We start from the raw sequence: 24806 nt of genomic DNA on the forward strand, positions 1-24806 counted from the left end.
TCAGGACAGAACCCTTGTCTCTGGTGCTGTGAGGTAGTGGCTATATTAGCTCTGCCACATAACACCAAGGGAAGGTTCGGATGAATCAGACGATCATGAATATGACCTATTTCTAGTGATATGTACATTTTACAATAATTTGAAAGCTATTGACAAGACTTTAATTTGAAAATTGCATTGAAACTTCTTCTTCCTTAACATTTTCTGCATGCGTTGCAAGGCATTGCGTTAATTGGAGAATCAAATGAAAGCCGTATAATAGGACTTGTGAAATGCAGCAGTGAATTTGCGTAAGTTCTTTTGTCTTCAAAGCTCACACCTGTTGTTACTCCATTTAAGTTTTCTCTCTGTAGCAGTTACCCTGTGATGCAGTCTTTCAGAATCAAAAATGAGCAGCAAATTCAGATTTTCAGAAATATGGTTGAAGAAAGCAGTCCAAATTTAACATTACAAGTAATATTATAAAGTTGCACTGAATTAGACTTCTGAGCTTCCAAGGATAATTTCAACCTTGTAACCATGGATAATAAGTCTTGCTTCCGCCATAGGGTCATTAAGCTGACTGTTATTAAAATCGGGAGGATTCTGTTCATCAGCGATTGATGCTCAATTACTCTGTGGTTCAATGCAATTTAACTGTCCTCAAACTGAATTATAACCCTTCGGTTTTTGTTTAATGCCTCTTTATTTTTAGGGCCTAACCCTGTTAATTTTACCATGGAGCTTCAAGTGATTCATTTGTTGGAAATAACTCAGAAAATGTGTAGCTCAGGAGGTAGATGGTTGGATTGAGTTGTTCTCCGATCTTGGCGATCCGTTTGCAAACATTTTGTGACCATACAAGGCGACATCATCGGTGGCACTGGTCACTTGTGGTGTGTCCTCCAGATGCTTGACTTTTACGTTCTTGTCAATCAATTGATTGGTCGTTATTACAGAAACTCAGTTGTGATGTAGGGATTGGGGTCTTGTCACTGGTTGCGTGCCAAACTCTGTGGATTGTCTGAAATTTTGCCCACGTTGTCTTACAAATGGGATCGTGGCCTATATGTCTGTTTATAGAATTGTTTGTGGTAAGCCATGTTTCGAGGAATTCTCTTACATGCTGCGTGTTGGCTTGCGCCATGACATTCGCTGATGCCCGGTTGAATTTGTGCCTGTCATGGTTGGACACTAAGGAGAGTTGGTCGTGCAGCTTTACGGCCAGTTGATGTCCATGGGTGCTTGTGGGTAGTTTTCTCCCAGCTTGGCCAACATAACATCTGCTGCAGTCCCTGCATTGGATTTTGTAGATGGCGTTGGTCTTGTCCAATGGGTTGGTTTGTTCTGTAGGTCTGCAGAGTACTTTCCTCGTTTGTTATCTCCCTGTGATAAATTCAAGCAGGTAGTATGAATAAAACTGAATCAATTTGTGCTAGTTTAGAAGCACCCTATTTTAAGAAGCTAACAATTCTAATATAGCAGGAATTCACTTGCAGATGGATCTGCTGAGCAAGCTTGGGCTTTTCCCTTTGAAGCTAAGGAAGATGAGAGATGACTCAGTAGAGGTGTCCAAGATGATAAGAGGCATAGCTTGAGTGGACAGCCAGAGACATTTTCCCAGGGTGGAAATGCCTAATACACCGGGGCATGATTTCAATGCATTTGGAGGAGAATGTAACAGAATGTGAGAGGTAGGATTTTTTTTTTACACAGAGAGTGGTGGGTGTGCAGAATATGCTGCCAGTGGTTCTGGAAGAAGCAGATACATTAGGGATGTTTAAGAGACTCTTAGACAGGAAAATGGAGGGTTACATGGGAGGGAGGGGTTAGATTGATCCTAGAGTAGTTTAAAAGGTCGGCACATCATGGGCTGAAGGGCCTTTACTGTGCCTTAATGCTTGATGTTCTATAAGTGATCACTGTAAATTTCAATCACACGGAAATAGCTTCACTAACTCTGCTTTCAATTTAACAACAAAAAGTAATGGGTATTGGTTTATTATCGTCACACATAAGCTTTTGACTGTATCTTGCACTTTTTGTACAGATCAAATGATTACACAGTGCATTGAGGTAGAACAAGGTAAAGCAATAATTAGACTAGATTAGATTCAACTTTATTGTCATTGTGCCCAGTACAGATACAAATCCAATGAAATGCAGTTAGCATCTGACCAGAAATGCAAAGAATAGTGTTAATTACAAAATAACTGCGAATAAAAAGTAAGTGCTACAGCACACAAATATAAAAGTACTGAGACAGTACAATATGGGTGCAATATTGTTTAGCGCTGTGATGTGAGATTCAGCAGGGTCACAGCCTCAGGGAAGAAGCTCTTCCTGTGCCTGCTGATGCAGGAGCGGAGACTCCTGTAGTGCCTACTGGATGGGAGGAGAGTAAAAAGTCCATGGTTAGGGCGAGATGCATCCTTGATAATGCTTTTCACCCTGCCCAGGCAGCGTTTATGGTAGATGTTCTCAATGGTGGGCAATTGGGTGCCGATAATCCACTGAGCAGTTTTCACCACATGCTGGAGTGCTTTGCAGTCCGATACGGGACAACTGCCATACTACACTGAGATGCAGTTGGTGAGTATGCTCTCAATGGTACAGCGGTAAAAGTCCATCAGTATCCTGGGACAGAGGTGAGCTTTCTTGATGCTCCGCAGGAAATAAAGGCGCTGTTGCACCTTTTTGATCAGGATGGAGGAGTTCAGGAACCAGGTGAGATCCTCGGAAATGTGGACACCAAGGAACTTGAAGCTTGATACACGCTGCACTACAGCTCCGTTGATGTAGATCAACATTGCAGAATAAAGTGTAACAGTTAGAGAGAGAGTGCAGTGCAGGTAAACAAGTGTAAGATCATAACTGGGTAGATTGTGAAGTCAAGACTCCATCTTGTGCAAGACATTCATAAATTAATGTTGAACTATATTGGGTGGGGCAGTGGGGATTAACAGTTACTTCAAGATAAACTTCTGATTTTCATGTTATTGCTTTTTGCTGGGAAGAAAATATTAGAGTGGTTTTTGTGTCCAAACGTTCAACTTCTGGTCCTTCCTGCCGTAAATCATACTTGCATAAATGATGCATTTCCATGTCGGATGAGCTCCATGTATTAGTGATCACTTGGAGTGTGGCTGGGAGAAACTGATCCACGCAATTTCAAACTATGCTTCACAGCTGCATGCTGTAGATTGGTGCATTTTTGAGAGCCTTCCTGAGTAGATTGGTTCCTTTCAATTTATTCCAGTCCATGATGCTGACCTCTGCCTCGTCGAGTTCACAGTCCTTGACTCTCACAATTCTTTTGTTTTCCCCTCCGTTCATGACCTCGCAAGTCCCAATCATTCCCTCTCTTGAACGCCTTCTACAATCATTGTAGTTTGCACAAAGCTCATCTTTATATCTGGAAATTTAAATATTGTTCCCCAAATTTCTAAGCATACATTCACTGACCTACACCAATCATTGACAACTCTAACCCCAATATGACAATAAGCTTCACGTTGGCCCTTGACTTTGAATTTGCTTCTGATCTTTTTCACCCTTTTAGGATGACTTTACAAAACCATTCAAGTGTGTTTTCCTACTCACAAGGAACTTCCAATCTCCCGTTACATTTCAAGAGGCTGTGACAGACTTTTGCAATATGGAAATAAAGCCAATAAGGAAATAATTTTATGAAATATTATTGGATTTGTTATTGCAGAAGCTATTTCAGTAAAGTGATATTTAAAAAGCTTAGAGATATCATCTAGATAGAACATAAGTTGAACTTTAGTAAAATGGAAATTTACATTTGAAACATAAAGTCTGCAGATGTTGGAAATCCAAAGCAACACACACAAAGTGATGGAGGAGCTCGTCAGGTCAGGCAACATCTATGGAAGTGAATAGATGGCCGATGCCTCGACCCAAAATATCAACTGTCTGTTCATTCCCAGAGGTGCTCTCTGATCTGCTGAATTCCATCAGTATTTTGTGTGTGTTGATTTGTACCTGAAGTTCTGATCACGGTGAAAGTGACCAAAATTCTGTTGCTGTATTGTCTGAAAACATAACTTGTTCAGTCATGCACTTTGAAGGAGGAATCCACTGTCTTTATCAGGCTGAGCAAAGTGTAATTCACCCCTTTATGCTGTTGATTTCTGATTGGCCTACGGCAAGTCAAAGGAAGCAACTCGGTTCTTTCAAGTCAAAAGAAATATTCTCTGCTTAACTAGGGGGAGACACTAAATACTGGACTTAACTGTGTAAATCACATTTTCAATGATTCAAGTTCCATATAATATCAGGGAATCTACACAGTATGCAACCTGAAATTCTTGCGCTTCACAGACATCCACAAAACAGAAGGAAAACCACAAGAATAAATGGTAGAAAAACGTTAGAACCCGAAAGGACCCCTACCCCCATGCACAAGCAACAGCAGGGCGTTAACCCTCCCCCCTCCCCCCCCCATTCCAACAGAAAGCATCAGACCCCCCGGCCACCACCACCACCCATGCAAGTAAGGCCCCCAAAGAGACGTATGATCTAGAGGTCATTTTTGGGAATGGATTTTAAAGAAAATATGACATTTATAGTTTTACCATTATTTGAATAAATAATTTCATATTCTAAAAATGAACTTTCTTTTTTTTTTTCAGAATTTTTATGTACTCTCACAGAAGAATGCCAGTCATTGCAGAGGATGTATCACTGGAAGAGATAGTGCCCATCTCAGATGACTTTGCTATCGAGGAAGGTACTGATCTTGCGCTGTTATAATTCTTTTAAAATGGTGGAGCATGAACACAGGCAAATATTTTGGTGATCTTAGAGTAACCTTTCTTTACTAAAGCGTATCAAATTGGCGAATTCACTTCCTGGGTAATTACACAACGCTACCCTCTGCTTATACTTAACTAGTGGATAAATGCAATTATTTTGCTGTTGCAGGCAGTGAGAATGTTGAAACAACATGACATACCAGTTACGTGGTACATAAATAGTACCAATTTCATCATTTGATGGGTGATCTTTATAGCTATGTAACCCTTTGAATCTTACAGTTTAAGGTAGTAATAATTTTATAACAAAACAAACACAATACCCTGAAAAGGTACTCAACCTCCCCATGTATTTTCACATTGTACTATCTCATTTTCTAAGTTTAAAATATATTGATGTAGGATTTTATTGAACTAATCTGCAAAACATTGCGCGTCATATGAAATCAGAAGAGAAATTGCAAATCCTGTTAATAATTTACTCAAAATTAAAAACTAAAATTGTGAGGCTAGAAGAGTATTCAACCCTTTGTAATTACGACACTAACTTTCCCCAGGTGCAATACTGTATATTACCTTACCAACTCACCCAACTGGTTGATGTAGAAAATTGGAGGGTCAGCTGAGTAGATACCCCATCTCTCTGTAAGGTCCAACAGTATGGTAGACTTTCAGCGGACCGAACCAAAATAAAGATAAAAAAGCATTGAAGAGAAGTCAGGGAAATGATAATAATGAAGCACAAATCTGGAGAAGTGTACGAAACCAACTTAGAGGCACTGAACATACCTTGGAGCTCAGTGCAGTCCATTGTGAAAAAGTGGAAAAAGCCACACTGCCCAAGTCAGGACACCCCCTCCGAACTCAGTCGCCGGAGAAGAAAGGCACTTGTAAGAGAGGCCACTGTGATATCCGCAGAAGTATTGAGGCCATGATCACCCAGCATCAGCTGCAGTGGCTGGGGCACGTGATAAGGATGCCCCCGTGTCGGCAACCCCGCAGAGTGTTATACGGCCGGCTGCATCATGGTCGACGCTCAGCTGGAGGGCCGAAGAAGCGCTATAAGGATCAGATGAAGAATGCTTTAAGGAAGTGCAAGATCAGACCCAAGGATCTGGAGGACGTTGCTGCTGACCGTACCACTTGGCGACAGCTGTGTAGGGACGGGGTTCGTATTCTGGAGATGGGAAGAACAACCAGAAGACAGCAGAAGAGAGCCAGGAGAAATGCAGCCATGGATGCCACCACTACCACAAATACATGTCCCACCTGCAATAGATCTTGTGGATCCAGGATAGGACTGTATAGTCATTAAAGATCTCACTGTTAGAGGAGTGGACATCGTCATCGGATTTTGATGGACAACCGAAGAAGAAGACTGTGATATCAATAGTAACTCTGAACGGAGAACGGAGATGTTAGTAGCTGCAACTGGAGATGAAGTTCATGGCTCTACAATTTCTAAGGCCTTGCAAAAAAGGGTATTTATGGAAGAGTGGCAAGGAAGAACCCTGGCTTTAAAAAAAAGCACATCCTTCTCCATAAAGACTTTGCAAAGCATCACTTAGAAGATACTGTAAAAATGTGGAAGAAGGTCCTGTGGTCAGATAATGGAACTTTTTGGCCTCAATGCTAGGCGGTACTTGTGGTGTCAATCTAATATTACACATCAGCCATGTAACTGTAAAATATGGTGGAGGCAGCTTCATGCCATGGGGATGCTTTTCAGCGCTAGGGACTGTTAATCTGGTCAGAATTAATGGAAAGATGAATGCTGCTAAATGCAGGGAGATCCTGGATGAAAGCTTGTTAGGTTCCGCTGGAAAGCTTAAACTGGGGAGGAAATTTGTCAGTCAGCAGGACACTGTAGAGCAATCATAGATCGGCTTCAAATGAAGAAAATTGATGCTATTGAGTGCCCCACTCAGAGTCCTGACCATAACTCGATTGAACATCTCTGGCAAGACCTCAAGATTGCTGTTCACCGCCTCTCCCCAAACTAACTTGGCACAGCTTGAGCAATTGAGCAAGGAAGAATGGGCAAATTGTGCTCCATCATGCTGTGCAAAGCTAATAGCGACTTATCAAAAAAGACTACTGACTGCAGTAGTTGCAAGAGGTGGTTCATCTAAATACTGAGCAAGGGGGGGCTGAATACTTTTGAATTGCTGGCATTTAAGTTTTTGAATATTTTTTCTGCTTTTCATGCTTTACAGTTTTCCATTTTTGGCCTCTGCTGTGGAAAAAAGGTGCATGTGATTCACAAATAACAGTTCTCAGTAAAATTGATCAAAATCCCTGGTTATAATACTCATTGATGTGAGCAAAGGGTTGGTGGGGGGGGTGGGAGGTGAATACTTTTACACAGCACTGTCAAACCGCAGATGCTGGAAACTGAAACAAAAGCAGAAATGCTAGAAGACCTCCTTCAGTCAATCAAGGTCTGTGGAAAGCGAAACCAGTCACGTCAAAGAGCCTTCCTCAGAACTGGAGGCAATAACAGTCCAGAACTGATGAAGTCTTTGATATGAAATTTTAACTGAGTTCTCTTTTCACAGATGATTGGCTAAGTTCTAACAGTATTTCTGTCAAACTTATAGAGTTTTTTCTGCGGTCTTGCCTTTCCATTATTTTGTTCATTTCATGGTATTCACTTCTATGACTCAAATATAGTTTTAAGGCCAAAGAAATGTCAATGTGGAGCTTCTACGTTCTCTAATGCTTATTCTAGTTTGAAAAGGGAAAATATAAAATGGGCTTTATTAACTAGTTGTGTGCTTCCAGCTACTTGGAAACATTGAAATATGAATAGGAGAAAGTAATTTGTTCTTTCATCCTTATTTCACCAATCAATGTGATTGTGGTTGATCAGTCAATTCAAAATGCTGTTCTTTTCATACACGTTGATTCCTTTTTACATCAAGAAATACATTCACTTTCTTATTGAGCAGCATACACAAAATGCTGGAGGATCCCAGCGGGACAGGCAGCATCTATGGAAAAGAGTCAACGTAGGCCGGACTGGGGAAGGGTTTTGGCCCGAAAGGTCAGCTGTACTCCCTTCCCCCACCAGCATAAAAGCATCGGCGCCCTCCACCGAGCCCTCAATCGTGCAGCAAGCATCTTCCCTTGAGGGAGCATCCTGTCTCGGATAAAGTCAAAACTGCACACACAGCTCTCTGGCCCAACTTGACTAAATTCCACTGGAATATCTCTGCATGCTGATTTAAAGAACTCTGATGATCTAGATCTTTCCACTTCATCCTTCAGTGTGCACCAACCTTGACTGCCAGACAGACAAGCTGTCTTTGTCCAGATTACCCCATTCTGTACTCGGCAAAGATTATGTTTGGAGCTCAAGAACTCAGAGGATAGTGGAAATCTGACATAAAAACTCAGAAAGCGAAACAGTCAATGTTTTGGATCTCTAACCCTCAGACTGAAGATAAATTATTTGCCTTTTAATATATTAATAATATTACATATCTTGCTTTGTCACTTTTTTATGAAGTATGTATCCCCATATCCAGGTAACTTTATTCCACTTCTCAAAGTTTAAAATATGGTTACTTTTCATTCCCTCTTATAATTTTTAAAAAACATACTACTCAATTTTTCTCTGTGTTAAATTTCATTGTTATCAATCTGATTTGCATGCAAATTCAGCTCGAGCATTCTAAAATGCTAAGTACAGTTTGTATCAAGGCACAGTTCATGATATCCAAAAATTATAATTTCATTCCAGAATTTCTAAGCACACTCAGTGTACACTTAATAAATAGAAGTGGCTGGGGAGCATGATGTATTTTCTTTGTCTCACACTTTGTATTTTGTCCTGTGGCCACGTCCCACTCAATTCAATGCACAAACTGTTTTTCTTGCAAGCCTTTTAAATCGTACTTTTACAATCAATACATCCACTTCCACTATATTTCCTTTACCCACCCTCTCTTAACAGTTAAAGAAAGTTGTTAAGGATGATAAAGCATATCCAAGCCTATAAATATTGCTGTGTAGTGTCATATTTTTCTACACTGTAAGACCAAACCAGCAAAAATAAAAAGATGCTGATAATTAGGACTAATTGCAGAAAGTCTGCAGTTTGTGTTCAGGATTGCCTGTAAGGTTAATGTGCCAAAGCATGTTAGATCTCACATATAGTGCCTGTCATTTGCCGATACCACTTGTGTAATTTCTAAATGCTGTTGTGTTTTCACTGCCAATAACCACGCGAACTGGAAGGACCAATGAAATTATCGGGTGCCTGATTCAAGTTGCTCCACCTTAGTGCAGGCACAGTAGTGTAGTGGTTAGGACAATTGCTTTACAGCACCAGCAACCACCTGCAGCCGTCTGTAAAGAAGTTTGTGTGTTCTCCCCGTGACCGCGTGGGTTTCCTCTGGGTGCTCCGGTCTCCTCCCACATTTCTCAGACATATGGTTAGGGTTAGTAAGTCTTGGGCATGCTGTGTTGCTGCTGGACACATGGAGACACTGCAGGCTGTCCCCCAACACAATCCTCGCTGATTTCATTTGACACAAATTTTGATGTACACGTGACAAATAAGGCTAATTAATAATCTTGAGTACTTTTCTGCCCTTCCTTCGGGCTTTGTCCCCTCCCAAACTATCTCACACCCGTCATCCACCCCACAAAAGATTGCAATGGACTTGTAATTCTTGCCTGACCCACCAACGTCACCGTGCTGACCCAAATATTCCATGGTCATCAAATGCACAATCACCGAGTTACCATTTGTGCCATCCTCTGATCACCGAGACGGGTCCTTCCCCATCTATTGCAAACAGCTCCAAATCCTCATCTACCAAGTTCATCCGTTCTCCAACCACTGAAGATCCGCATGGCCACCATCTTGCCTGCAGTACAACTTCTCCTAATTCTGTCCCTTCTCACTGAACCTCATTCAAACCCTCTTCCCATTAATCACCTTTGACTCTTACCCTTCCAGTACCCCAGATCTTGCAGGAGGGTGGCATTTTGTGGAAGAAAACCCACTGGTGTGCAAGGCTTGTTCAGTGTAGTGCATGACCCCTTGGACCTTGGAAGCTGCTAAGATTCAACACCTGAACAGGTTGGGCTGTCACAAGAAAGGTCTGACAGGCAAAAAGGTGGAGCCCTCAATAATTATGAAAAACTTCAATAAAGTAGAAGCAAGAAATATATTTTAACTTGTAGAAAGTTGTAATTAATCTTGGCTAGTCACTATTAAGTACAAAAAGTAACATGAAAAAAATTTCCACTCATTGAGAAGCTCAAGTTGCTGTTACATAGAACATAGAATAGTACAGCACAGTACAGGCCCTTCAGCCCACATTGTTGTGCCGACTCTCAAACCCTGCCTCCCATATAAGCCCCCAACTTAAATTCCTCCATAGATAAGATTTTTTAAAAAAATTAGGTCTATTTAATCAGAAGCTGGGAAGAAGTGAGGGAAGAGGGATTAGGAAATGATGGAAAATAAAACAAACATCCAAGTGTTATTTCACCACTGCCCTGCTCTGTCAAATTTTAGCAAGACAGCAGTCTTTGTGTTTTGAGGTGGTGCGTACTAATACAATGCCAATGACCTGGGTTCAATTCCACCGCTCTCGGTAAGGAGTTTGTACGTTTTCCCCGTGACCATGTGTGTTCCCTTCTGGTGCTCCCGTTTCCTCTCGCATTCCAAAAAATAGACGTACAGATTAGTAGGCTAATTGGTCACATAGGTGTAATTGGGTGTCACGAGCTCCTTGGACACTATGGTGCTGATCTCTAAATGAAATTCAATGGTTCAGTTCAACATCAGTGAATGTATGCAGTATACAACCTGAAATGCTGCTTAAAAAATTACAGATTTAAAATATCCTTGATTCTGCAATGAAAGGTAAGGTACCACTTGCCTTTTTGTTTTCAGTGAAGGTGTACAAGAACGCCCATATCTTCCTTGATATCTTCCTGTCTGCCTATATTTTACCTTGCAAAGTAGATAACTTCATATTTAGCCTGTTATATTGCATCTGCCATGTTCTATCCACTCGCTTAATACATCTAAGTCACCCTGAAGCTTCTTTGCAGTCTTTCACGGTTCATAGACTCAGTTTAGTGTCATCAGCAAACTTTGAAACATTCCATTTGGTTCTCTTATCTAAATCATTGCTATGTTATCAATAGCTGACACAGAAGCACTGATCATTGTTGTACCTGACAAATTATCATGGGCCGCCCCCAGAAATACACATTTATTCACACTCTGTATGCTGTCTTTTGATCAGGTTTTCATCCCTGCATACCCAAAAAGCAGTTTGTGTTTTATGTGGGACTTTGTAAAAGGCTCTTAGATTTTCCTTTTATCTATTCAATTGTTAGACTAATTACAAACTTTTAAAAAATCCATTTGGTCTGCTGTAATTTTCCTTCCAGAAATGCATGACGACTTTGTATAATCCCTTTGATATATTTCCAAGTATATTGCTAAGTCATGTTGTTTGAGAGCTTCTGGCATTTCACAATCACAAGAGACTCTGCAGATGCCTACCACCTTCTCCTGGCTTCTTTCACCTCTCCTTTCCCATCCTGATGAAGGATTCTGGCCCGAAATGTGGACTGTTTATTTCTCTCCGTAGATGCTGACTGACCTGATTTCCTCCAGCATTCTGTGTTCGTGGCTTCTAGCACTTGCCCCACAGCAAAGGGTGAACTAATCAGCCTGTAGCTTCCTGTGTTCCCCCACCCTCCATTTTCTGACTGTGGTTATGTCTGCCAACCTCAAATCGGTGGGAAGTCTAGGTATGAAAATCTGTGAAATTCTGAAAAATAATAACCAATGCATTCACTCCTTCCATAATAATCTCCTTAAATGGTCCGTAATGCAAATTATAAATCCTCTGCACCTGATTCACTTTTGGTTTCTTTAATTTCTCCAGCACTAATTTCCTTTAGTTCCTCACCTTCATTGGCTTCTTGGTTCTCTAATATTTTTTGGAAAATTCCTTGTGTTCCTCCTCTTTATTATGAATTTTGTTATGACTCCAGAAGACGTACCCTTGATTTTATTAATCAGTGTCATGGATCATTAAGTGATTTCGATCGGATGGAATCACATGGTCTGTTTCTATGTCCAAAATTGTATGCAATTCAGGAACTAAACTGAGGCAATTTGAATGGTCATGGTACAAGAGTAACATTGCACTGATCCAATCAATTATCCATCCCGATGATTGCAAGTGCTGAATTAAAAAAAAAGTAACACTAATTAGATATAACACTGCACTGTCTGATGTTATTTTTGCTTTTATCTTTCAGTGATTCAGAGTACACATATTCTCGGTAAGTCTTATTCATTTCTGAACTGCTACAGCTACTGTTTCATACATAGCCTCTAACATTGGAAGATATTCCAAAATGGTGCACAGCAACACATCAAGCAAAGTGAATGCTGAGCTGAGAAAGGAGGTTGTTGGGAAAGTGTCCAAAAGTTTGGCCAAGGGTGTGCTTTGATGTGCGAGAGGAGGAGAAGGAGATTGAGGAGTTTAAGGAGGGAATTCCAGAGTACGGCCCTTGCTCGAACTGTAAAATCCGTAGTGGTTGAGGGGAGGAGGAAATGCACAAAATCCTCAACTCAGTGAAGATTCAGGATTGTTTAATGTCATTTCTGGTACACAAGTGTAAAGAAGAATGAAATAATGGTAAGTCTGGATCAGCACAAAAACAAACAAATGAGATAATGAGCACAATAATAATAAAGCAAAATTATAAATACATGTGATAGCTTATTGATTGTATGTACATAAAGTGACACAGAGTTTTGAATAATAACTTGCTGGTTGGAAGATGTTACACTGATGAGGTGGGGCAAGGGTATGAGGAAGTTTCAAAGCAAGAATAAGAATTTTAAATTGGAGTCTAGTATCTAGTGTAGATGGTGGCAGACAGCAGTGAAAGTGCTGGTTGGATGTACTGAAATCCTTGGCAGTTGTATATTTTGTTACTTATTGGGAGCTGCACAGTTCTGGGTCTTGTCAACATGGTTGAGTAGCTACCAGTAGGTAGAAGTTGAATGCCGCATAGTTCAGACCAGAAAACCCCACTAGGCGGACCGCCAGAACCAAATGTCTGGACCGCGCCGACCCATTGGCACTTGCGTGAACGTTCCTTTCATAACATGTAAATAACGTGCACGCTGCTCTAATTTATTTTAACCTCATCCCACACCGTATACTTGACCTACACTCCCGTAGAGCGTGCGATCTACAGTCCTCGACTAGACAGCGGCATGTATCAGCTACCCGCCTGTCATCTAAGAAGCGAATCTGTCCTCTAAGTGAATTGTCACCAGCAGTAAGTCACGGACCCTAAACTAAGAACAACGTGGCCTGCATGAAAAAGCGCAAAGCTGACCAGGAAAACTGTCAGTTCAAATCTGACTGGACTGATTAATTTTGTTTTATTTTACTGGATCATGCCAATGCTAAACCGACGTGCTTAATGTCCATGCAGTCCATAGCTGTCTGCAAATCAGAAAATCTAAAGCGGCACGTCAACACTATGCATGCTGCCAGTTTTAATGCCAACTAGCCTGCAAAATCAGATCAACACAAACAAAAAATTGCAAATATGATAACATCATACAAGCACTCCGTTTCTACTATCTATAAGTCAACATCTGCACAAAAGAGCGCAACAGCTGCATCATAGCATGTGTCATGGAATATTGCCAAAGCTAAGAAGCCGTTCGCTGATGCTGAATTGATTAAAACGTGTGCGATTGATATGGTTGGCGAAGTTTTAAGTCATGATGAGAAAACCAAGAAAACGGTTGTGGAGCTATTAAAGACCATTGTCGGCTAACACGGCAACAAGAAGAGTGGAAGTTTCAGCAGAGGAGTGCTTTTCCAACCTACCCACCGATTTGGAGAAAGCAGAAGCCATATCACTAGTCATAGAGTCGTCCTGTGACCGAACTGATAACGGAAGAGCTATCTGTGTTCGCAAGATTTTTTGATGGGAAGACCTTTCGGGAAGAGCTGCTTTGTTTGCTTCCTCTGCCTGGGCGCACAACTGGGGAAATAATTTTTGACGAATTAACACAGTTCTTTGAGAAGAGTGGGCTTGGATGTGAGCAAAATTGTGTCCGTTGTCACCGATGGGGCTCCGTCGATGGTGGGACAACACAAGGGCTTGGTAAGCAGGTTTGCTGCTGTTAACCCAGCACTCTTGGCATTTCATTGCATTATTCGTAAATCAGTGTTGTGCCCTAAACTATGGGGAAATGAAAGGGGCGATGGATACTGTGACGAGACTGGTAAAGTTTCTTTCGTGAGAGTACTAGTCTGCAATATCACCTTTTCAGAGCATTGCTGGAGGAAATGTCAGCGGAACACAGATCTTTTGCTGCATAATGATGTTCTCTGGCTGAGCAAAGGCCGTGTGTTGGAGAGGGTGTGCGACCTGCGCGATCTGCGCGATGAGCTTGTGTCATTTTTATCCAGCCTGCAGAGCCAAAAAAACCCAAGGATTTAAGAGGTTTTTAAATGCCAACAAGGTGATGGCACATGATCTTTTTTTGTGTGGCATCATGTCTCATCTAAATCAACTTAATCTGCAATTACAAGGCAGCAACCACGCTGTTGAGGACATGTACGAGGCGATTGAAGCTTTCCGGTCAAAGCTGAACCTTTTGGAGAGAGACATTCACGGGAGAAAGTTGCACTTTCCAAATCTGCGGGAGCATTGCGAGAAGAGCGAAATGCAGGAGGATCCAGTGATGAAGGATTTCGTGACGAGCCTGGCAGAAAACTTCGGGGAATGATTTGAAAGCTCCCCTAAACTCTCAGGTGACATCCTCCTCTTCCTGAGACGGCCCTTCTCCGTTTTGGCTGACGGCCAGTGGACTGCAGAGGCCAGAAGGCTGGAGCCTTCCATAGATGAGGCAACTCTTCAGATGGAGGTCTTGGAAATGGGAACATCTGGTTTGCTCAAAGCACAACATAAGGATGTTGGGGTGACTGACTATTGGATCAACGTGGTTCCCCAAGCTCAATTCAAAAACACGAGAGCTATTGCAATGCTCCTACTCACACTGTTCCCCTCCACGTACATATGTGAGTCGTCATTTTCTTCATTGAACTCTATCAAGAATCAGGACAGAAACAGACTCTCCAATGCACATCTTGGCCAGTGCCTCAGGATTGCCACAACAGAATACAGGCCCAACATCAGAAGGGTTGCCTCATCCCGTCGCTGTCACTTCTCTCACTGATTGGTGAGTGAATCAATTTATTTTTGTCCATTTGTCAATCTTATTGTGGTATAATAGTATTACAACAACAATAATACTGATAATTTCAGTCATAGCTACACTTCATACTTCAAATGCTACATAGCTTAATTAAAAAGAACAAATAGATTAAAGGAGAACAGAAACAGTGGAAAGGGCAGTACTACTAAAATTCTTTGTGTGGAAGAGAAGTGGTGAAGACTACCATGTTTACTGTGTGTGTGTGTGTGTGTGTGTGTGTGTGTATTTTAAGTCCCAGATGAGTTCTCAATGTGACAGCTGACAGTTGTGATAGCTACAGTCATAATTAAATGGTTGGTTCTGGACTTATTTTGTTTCAAGAGTGCATTTTTTTTCTTGTATGACCCACAACACAGGCTTTGAGCCTGGGCCTAAATTATTATTATTACTACTACTAATACTACTACTACTACTACGACCACCACCACTACCACCCCGCCACCCCCAGAAAACAACTTACTGCCGCAATGGAAAAAAAGCCCTGGCCATCTTGGCCTCTGGCTTGGCATGTTTGACATAATATGGCCCTTGTGGAAAACTAATTGGGGAACCCTGGTTTAGACTATAAGACCATAAGATATAGGAGCAGAATTAGGCCATTTGGCCCATCAAGCCTGCTCCGCCGTCTTATCATGGCTGATCTGTTTTCCCTCTCAGCTCCAATCTCCTGCCTTCTCCCCGTATCCCTTCAAGCCCCGACTAATCAAGAATCTATCAAAGTCTGTCTTAAATATACCCAATGACTTGGCCTCCACAGCTACCTGTGGCAGCGGTTCCACAGATTGATCACCAGCCTCTGGCTAAAGAAATTCCTCCTTATTTTCATTCTAAATGGGCACCCCTCTATTTTGAGGCTGTGACCTCTGGCCTTAGAACCCTTCCCCCCCCCACCCGCCCACTATAGCAAACATCCTCTCCCACATTCACTCTGTTGAGGGCTTTCAACATTCCATCAGTTTCTTTTTAAACTTCCAACAGGAAATTGCCTTGGCCACAAATGCTAACTCTTATGAAACTCTGAGGGAACAAAACCGAGTAAGCAGCCTGGCCACTTACACCACTTTGCTTATTAGTGGGGAAACCACTGAGCTACAACAACGATCAAAGGAGAAGTATCGGGAGCGTAGCAGAAAAGATGTGTGGGGGGTGGGGGAGGTTATTTGTGGTATTTCTGAATTTCAAATTGCTGCAGAGTTGCTCCCTCGAGTTGTGATTAAAAATTGACCAATCTCTCTCAAGGCAGAGTATTTTCCAGCTCATCTTAATAGTTTATACTTTATACTTTATTTTCGCCAAACAATTTATACTGGAACGTACAATCTTCACAGCGATATTTGATTCTGTGCTTCCCGCTCTCTGGATTATAAATATTAAAAATAGTAAAAATTAGTAAATATTAAAAATTTAAATTATAAATCATAAATAGAAAATAGAAAAATGGAAAGTAAGGTAGTGCAAAAAAACCGAGAGACAGGTCCGGATATTTGGAGGGTACGGCCCAGATCCGGGTCAGGATCTGTTCAGCAGCCTTATCACAGTTGGAAAGAAGTTGTTCCCAAATCTGGCTGTACTAGTCCCGGAGGGAAAAGGGACAAAAAGTGTGTTGACTGGGTGGGTCGTGTCCTTGATTATCCTGGCAGCACTGCTCCAAGTTTAATCAAGTTTAAAGTTGGTGTGTCAGAATGGGAATGGGAATGGGATGTGGAATTAAAATGTGTGGCCACTGGGAGATCCTGCTTTCTCTGGCGGACAGAGTGTAGGTGTTCAGTAAAGCGGTCTCCCAGTCTGCGTTGGGTCTCACCCATATATCGAAGGCCACATCAGGAGCACCGGACGCAGTATATCACCCCAGCCGACTCACAGGTGAAGTGTCACCTCACCTGGAAGGACTGTCTGGGGCCCTGAATGTTGGTGAGGGAGGAAGTGTAAGGGCATGTGTAGCACTTCTTCCGCTTACAAGGATAAGTGCCAGGAGAGAGATGCTGAGCTCGTTGACTTTATTAACTTTGCCTCCAACTTTCACCCTGCCCTCAAGTTTACCTGGTCCATTTCTGACACCTCCCTCCCCTTTCGAGATCTTTCTGTCTCTATCTCTGGAGACAGCTTATCTACTGATGTCTACTATAAGCCTACTGACTCTCACAGCTACCTGGACTATTCCTCTTCTCACCCTGTCTCTTGCAAAAGTGCCATCCCCTTCTCACAATTCCTCCGTCTCCGCCGCATCTGCTCTCAGGATGAGGCTTTTCATTCCAGGACGAGGGAGATGTCCTTTTTTTAAACATAGAAACATAGAAACATAGAAAATAGGTGCAGGAGTAGGCCATTCGGCCCTTCGAGCCTGCACCGCCATTTATTATGATCATGGCTGATCATCCAACTCAGAACCCAGCCTTCCCTCCATACCCCGTGACCCCTGTAGCCACAAGGGCCATATCTAACTTCCTTTTAAACATAGCTAATGAACTGGCCTCAACAGTTTGCTGTGGCAGAGAATTCCACAGATTCACCACTCTCTGTGTGAAGAAGTTTTTCCTAACCTCGGTCCTAAAAGGCTTCCCCTCTATCCTCAAACTGTGACCCCTCGTTCTAGACCTCCCCAACATCGGGAACAATCTTCCCGCATCTAGCCTGTCCAATCCCTTTAGGATCTTATACGTTTCAATCAGATCCCCCCTCAATCTTCTAAATTCCAACGAGTACAAGCCCAGTTCATCCAGTCTTTCTTCATATGAAAGACCTGCCATCCCAGGAATCAATCTGGTGAACCTTCTTTGTACTCCCTCTATGGCAAGGATGTCTTTCCTCAGATTAGGGGACCAAAACTGCACACAATACTCCAGGTGTGGTCTCACCAAGGCCTTGTACAACTGCAGTAGTACCTCCCTGCTCCTGTACTCGAATCCTCTCGCTATAAATGCCAGCATACCGTTCGCCTTTTTCACCGCCTGCTGTACCTGCATGCCCACTTTCAATGACTGGTGTATAATGACACCCAGGTCTCGTTGCACCTCCCCTTTTCCTAATCGGCCACCATTCAGATAATAATCTGTTTTCCTATTTTTGCCACCAAAGTGGATAACTTCACATTTATCCACATTAAATTGCATCTGCCATGAGTTTGCCCACTCACCCAACCTATCCAAGTCACCCTGCATCCTCTTAGCATCCTCCTCACTGCTAACACTGCCACCCAGCTTCGTGTCATCCGCAAACTTGGAGATGCTGCATTTAATTCCCTCATCCAAGTCATTAATATATATTGTAAACAACTGGGGTCCCAGCACTGAGCCTTGCGGTACCCCACTAGTCACCGCCTGCCATTCTGAAAAGGTCCCGTTTATTCCCACTCTTTGCTTCCTGTCTGCTAACCAATTCTCCACCCACACCAATACCTTACCCCCAATACCATGTGCTTTAAGTTTGCACACTAATCTCCTGTGTGGGACCTTGTCAAAAGCCTTTTGAAAATCCAAATATACCACATCCACTGGTTCTCCCCTATCCACTCTACTAGTTACATCCTCAAAAAATTCTATGAGATTCGTCAGACATGATTTTCCTTTCACAAATCCATGCTGACTTTGTCCGATCATTTCACCGCTTTCCAAATGTGCTGTTATCACATCCTTGATAACTGACTCCAGCAGTTTCCCCACCACCGACGTTAGGCTAACCGGCCTATAATTCCCCGGTTTCTCTCTCCCTCCTTTTTTAAAGAAATGGGCTTCCCTTCCTCCACCATCAACTCTGCTCTCAAACACATCTTGCCCATTTCACGCACGTCTGCTCTCACTCCGTCCTCCTGCCACCCCACTAGGAATAGGGTTCCCCTGGTCCTCACCTACCACCCCACCAGCCTCCGGGTCCAACATATTATTCTCCGTAACTTCCGCCACCTCCAACGGGATCCCACCACTAAGCACATCTTTTCCTCCCCCCCCATCTCTGCTTTCTACAGGGATCGCTCCCTACGCGACTCCCTTGTCCATTCATCCCCCCCATCCCTCCCCACTGATCTCCCTCCTGGTACTTATCCTTGTAAGCGGAACAAGTGCTACACATGCCCTTACACTTCCTCCCTTACCACCAGTCAGGGCCTCAGACAGTCCTTCCAGGTGAGGCGACACTTCACCTGTGAGTCGGCTGGGGTGATATACTGCGTCCAGTGCTCCTGATGTGGCCTTCTATAGATGGGCGAGACCCGACGCAGATTGGGAGACCGCTTTGCTGAACACCTACGCTCTGTCCGCCAGAGAAAGCAGGATCTCCCAGTGGCCACACATTTTAATTCCACATCCCATTCCCATTCTGATATGTCTATCCACAGCCTCCTCTACTGTAAAGATGAAGCCACACTCAGGTTGGAGGAGCAACACCTTATATTCCGTCTGGGTAGCCTCCAACCTGATGGCATGAACATCGACTTCTCAAACTTCCGCTAATGCCCCCCCTCCCCCTCGTACCCCATCCGTTATTTATATACACACATTCTTTCTCTCACTCTCCTTTTCTCTCTCTGTCCCTCTGACTATACCCCTTGCCCGTCCTCTGGGCTTTCTCCCCACCTCCCCCTTTTCTTTCTCCCTGGGCCTCCTGTCCCATGATCCTCTCATATCCCTTTTGCCAATCAACTGTCCAGCTCTTGGCTCCATCCCTCCCCCTCCTGTCTTCTCCTATCATTTTGGATCTCCCCCTCCCCCTCCCACTTTCAAATCTCTTACTAGCTCTTCCTTCAGTTAGTCCTGACGAAGGGTCTCGGCCTGAAACGTCGACTGTACCTTTTCCTAGAGATGCTGCCTGGCCTGCTGTGTTCACCAGTAACTTTGATGTGTGTTGCTTAATCAAGCTTAAGCAGTTTTTGAGCCAGCAAAAGGATTATACGCAAGTTCCATAGAAAGGGTTGTGTCTTGACAGCATAATTTAGTTATTTATTTAGCGATATGGCACAAAGCAGGCCCTTCTAGACCCAACAAGCCACACTGCCCAGCAATCCACCTATTTTACCCTACGCCTGACCACAAGACAATTTACAATGTCCAGTTTATGTCCTTGGACTCTGGAGTACTTAGTGAAAAGCTATACGGTCACACGGAGGGGGGGGGGAAGACGTATGAACTCCTTACAGACGTGCTCTGGATTCTGAAACGCCACGAGCTGTAATAACATCATTCTAGCTGCCATGGTACCGAGGCCCTGAGCACTTTGAAAAGCTTGATTATGTGCTCGGGGGTAATGAGATGGTTTGAGGAAGAACAATATTAAAAAGATTTTGTGAGGAGACTGTTCCTTGAGAATATTGAATTTAAACAGTTTGCATCAGACTAATACTGATGGATGAATGGATAGTTAGATCACCAAGTCATTTTAAGGGAGTCACGGACGTTTAGAAGATACGCAGGGAGAAGCAGTTGATGTGCTGGCTTCATTCAATCATTTCCTGCTACAGGGCTTCCTATTTTCATCTTTGAAGTTTCACGTGACCCCACGGGCAACCAAACAAAACTACAATCAATTGACGTTCGTGGCCAAGTGGTTAAGTTGTTGGACTAGTGATCTGAAGGTCGCGAGTTCGAGCCTCAGCTGAGGCAGCGCGTTGTGTCCTTGAGCAAGGCACTTAACCACACATTGCTCCTGCACGTTGATAGCCCAGTGGCGGCAGGTGGTGCAATATAGACAAGACAAGACAAGATGTTGGTAGCAATAGATTTATCAGGACTGAAGGTTTTTTTTGTAGAAAGGTGGGGATGTATAAGCTTTATATAAGCTAAAGTCCCCATCAGGTGGCAAGAGCAGGCCATTACTAATACCACCAACACGAGCAGATTCAGGCCAAATTAGTGACATTTTCTTTCCTGTACCTTAATTAATATTGGATATTGACGCAGCAGAACTGGGAATCCAGTATTGGGGTGGGGGGGGGGGATCCAGTTCATCCTCGCTGAATAATTTAATACCACATCTCACCATTTAGATCATAAGATATAGGAACAGAATTAGGCCATTTGGCCCTTTGTCGTGACCAATTCTGTTATTTCGTCATGGCTGATCCAACTTCCCTCTTAACTCCAATCTTCTGCCTCCCCCTCCCCCTCCCAGAATTCCTCCTTGCCCTGACCAATCAAGAACCTGTCCATCTCTGCCTTAAATATATATAAAGACTTGGCCTCCACAGCCACCTGTGGCAAAGAATTCCACAGATTCACCACTCTTTGGCAAAGGAAATTCCTCCTCACCTCCGTGTTAAAAGAACACCCCTCTATTCTGAGGCTGTGTCCTCTGGTGTTAGACTCTCCCACCATAGGAAATATCCTCTCCACATCTACTCTATCAAGGCCTTTCACCATTCGATAGGTTTCAATGAGGTCACCCCTCATTCTTCTGAATTCCAATGAATATAGGCTCAGAGCCATCAAACGCTCTTCGTGTGACAAGCCATTCAATCGTGGAATAATTTTCGTGAACCATTGGTGTACAGAAGTCAATGTGGACACTACCCATCCAGCAAACTCTGCTTTCCTGAAACTCCCTTCTGGAAAGTGCCGTAAGGCTATTAAAACAAAAATCACATCATCTTTGAAGTTTCTTTCCCCAGGCTGTTAATCTGATTGTCCATTCTAATTAGCCCATGCCATTTCCCCATCCATTTAAACCCCACCCCCCGGTGCACTTTCAACTACATTATAATGCTGTTTACATTCTAAATGCATGCTCATATATATGCATATTTTATTACATATCTATACTCAAACCTCTAACTTTTTATTTTATGTAATCCTGGATTCTTTATAATTATTGAATTTTGTTTTTTTTTGTTGCATGTCATGGTCTGGCCAACACACCACAGCAAATTCCTAATGCATGTCAATGTTTATGGAAAATAAAGTTGACCCTTAATCCTTATTGAAGGCTATTTATCTCAGTCCCAGGGCATTGCTGCTGGAGTTCCTCAAGACATTGTCCTTGTCACAGCCATCCCTTTGCTTCATTAATGGTCTCCTTCTGTTGAAAAATCCCAAAGGGAGGTGTTTACTAATTGCAGAGCTCAGTTCCACTTAGAATTTCTTAAGTGCGATACTGACCTGGCTTTCTAGGAACTGTATGAGACCATCAGCACCCTGGAGACTTCACACCCGGAGGCTGCCTTCATTGTCGCCGGTAACTTTAATAGAGCATCGCTGTCACTGCTCCCCATCTGTAATTTCTTCGGCTCTTCAACTTTAGATGCTGCTTGGCCTGCTGCGTTCACCAGCAACTTTGATGTATGTTGCTTGAATTTCCAGCATCTGCAGAATTCCTGTTGATCGCTGTCAAAAGTCTGTCCGAAGTTTTGTCGACACATCCAGGTGAGCACACTCGACCGCTACTCTCCACTTCCGCAATACTTCCAAGGTGCTCCTCGGCCCGCCGTTTGGAAAGTCAGATCACTCCTCCATCTTGCTGCCGCAGTACAGGCAGAAGCTGAAACAAGAGGCGCCCATAGATAAAACCGTCCACTGTTGGTCTGACCAGTCGGCCTCCATGCTACAGGACTGCTTTGATGATGTCCACTGGAATGTCTTCCATGATGAGGATGTCTCTGAGTTCACGGAAGGGGTCACGAGTTTCATTCACAAGTGCCTCAAGGATGTTGTCCCCCTGAAATCGGTCAGGGTCTTCCCAAACCAGAAACCCTGCATCAACGGTTCCGTGTGAGCTGCACTAACTGTGCAACACAGAGCTTACATTGCTGGTGACCAACAGAAACTCAAGAAATGCAGCTACGATCTGCGCAATATCATCAAGTCAGTGAAACGACAAAGCAGGGACATGATCCAGACACAGCTCTCCTCCAACAACACACGCAGCTTATGGCAAGGTCTGCAGACTTCAAAGCTAAATGCACCGGTGTTTCCAAAGTCACTGCCTCTATCCCAAATGAGCTAAATCTTTTTTATGCTGGGTTCGATGTTGCTAACACAAGTCGAGCCGCTGGTGAGACCTACACCTTGGTTATCTCTGAGGCTGAAGTACGCAAGTGTTTCGAAGAAGTGGACAGCACAAGGCTGCAGGACCGGACTGCATGTCAGGGCAGGTACTCAGAGTGTGCGCGGCATAACTGGCAGGTGTGTTTACAGACACTTGCTCTCTCCCTCTCCCAGTGTAGAGTGCCCTCTTGCTTCAAAACAGCCACCATTGTTCCTGTGCCTAAAAGAGACCAAGGTAACATGTCTGAACGACTGGCGTCCCATTGAACTTAGCTCAATAATAAACAAATGCTTTCAGAGGCTGGTCGAGGACTACATCTGCAGCACGCTACCACCCACACAGTTCACCGACCAACACAACCGATCCACAGCCACAGCTCTATACACCACCCTTGCATACCTGGAGAAGAAGGATGCTTATGTGAGAATGCTGTTCTTGGACTACAGTTCAGCATTCAACACCATAATTCCCTCCAGGCTCGACAAGAAGCTTAGAGACCTCTGCCTTCACCCTGCCTTGTGCAGCTGGATCCTGGACTTCCTGTCAGATCACTGGCAGGTGGTAAGAGTGGGCTCCCTCACCTCTGCCACTCTGACCCTCAGCACAGGTGTCCCTCAGGGCTGTATCCTAAGCACCCTCCTTTACTCTCTGTATACCCATGACAGTGATGCCACCCAGATGGTTGAGGCAGTTTGGTATAGGCCCTCAAATCTGAAGAACTTTCTGCAGGGGCACAATTGACAGCATCCTGACTGGCTGCATCACCGCCTGGTATGGGAACTGTACTTCCCTCAATCGCAGGACTCTGCAGAGAGTGGTGCGGACAGCCCAGTGCATCTGCAAATGTGAACTTCCCACTATTCAAGACATTCACAAAGACGGGTGTGTAAAAAGGGCCCGAAGGATCATTGGAGACCCGAGTCATCCCAACCACAAACTGTTCCAGCTGCTACCATCTGGGAAACGGTACTACAGCATAAAAGCCAGGACCAACAGGCTACGGGACGCCTTCTTCCATCAGGCCATCAGACTGATTCATTCATGCTAATACAGTTGTATTTCTATGTTATATTGACTGTCCTGTTGTACATACTATTTATTACAAATTACTATATTGCACATTTAGAGGGAGACATAACGTAACGATTTTTACTTCTCACATATAAGAAGGATGTACAGCTAAAGTCAGAAGTTTCCATGCACCTTAGCCAAATACATTTAAACTCAGTTTTTCACAATTCCTGACATTTAATCTTAGAAAACATTCCCTGTTTTAGGTCAGTTAGCTTCACTATTTTAAGAATGTGAAATGTCAGAATGATAGTGGAGGGAATGATTTATTTCAGCTTTTATTTCTTTCATCACTTTCCCAGTGGGTCAGAAGTTTACATACACTTTGTTAGTATTTGGTAGCATTTCCTTTAAATTGTTTAACTTGGGTCAAACGTTTTGGATAGCCTTCCACAAGCTTCTCACAGTAAGTTGCTGGAATTTTGTTCCATTCCTCCAGACAGACCTGGTGTAACTGAGTCAGGTTTGCAGGCCTCCTTGCTCGCACACGCTTTTTCAGTTCTGCCCACAAATTTTCTATCAGATTGAGGTCAGAAAATGATGTCAAGTCTGGTTCATCCTTGGGAGCAATTTCCAAACACCTGAAGGTACCACGTTCATCTGTACAAACAATAGTACACAAGTATAAACACCATGGGACCACGCAGTTGTCATACCGCTCAGGAAGGAGACGCATTCTGTCTCCTAGAGATGAACATCCTTTGGCGTGA

General features: G+C 43.3%; 1 protein-coding gene across 2 annotated transcripts in view; it reads left to right on the top strand.

Annotated features, from left to right (window-relative positions):
- Positions 1-216: 216 nt before the first annotated feature.
- inpp5b (inositol polyphosphate-5-phosphatase B) overlaps positions 217-24806 on the top strand; it is a 194646-nt gene continuing 170056 nt past the window's right edge. For both annotated transcript variants that reach the window (XM_063033907.1, XM_063033909.1), the window contains exons 1-3: positions 217-290; positions 4638-4735; positions 12063-12086. In XM_063033907.1, the coding sequence (XP_062889977.1) occupies positions 4645-4735; positions 12063-12086 (115 nt within the window). In that variant the 5' untranslated portion in view covers positions 217-290; positions 4638-4644. The remainder of the gene's footprint in view (positions 291-4637; positions 4736-12062; positions 12087-24806) is intronic.

This window comes from Mobula hypostoma, chromosome 26 (assembly GCF_963921235.1).
Source record: "Mobula hypostoma chromosome 26, sMobHyp1.1, whole genome shotgun sequence".
Taxonomy (NCBI): domain Eukaryota; kingdom Metazoa; phylum Chordata; class Chondrichthyes; order Myliobatiformes; family Myliobatidae; genus Mobula; species Mobula hypostoma.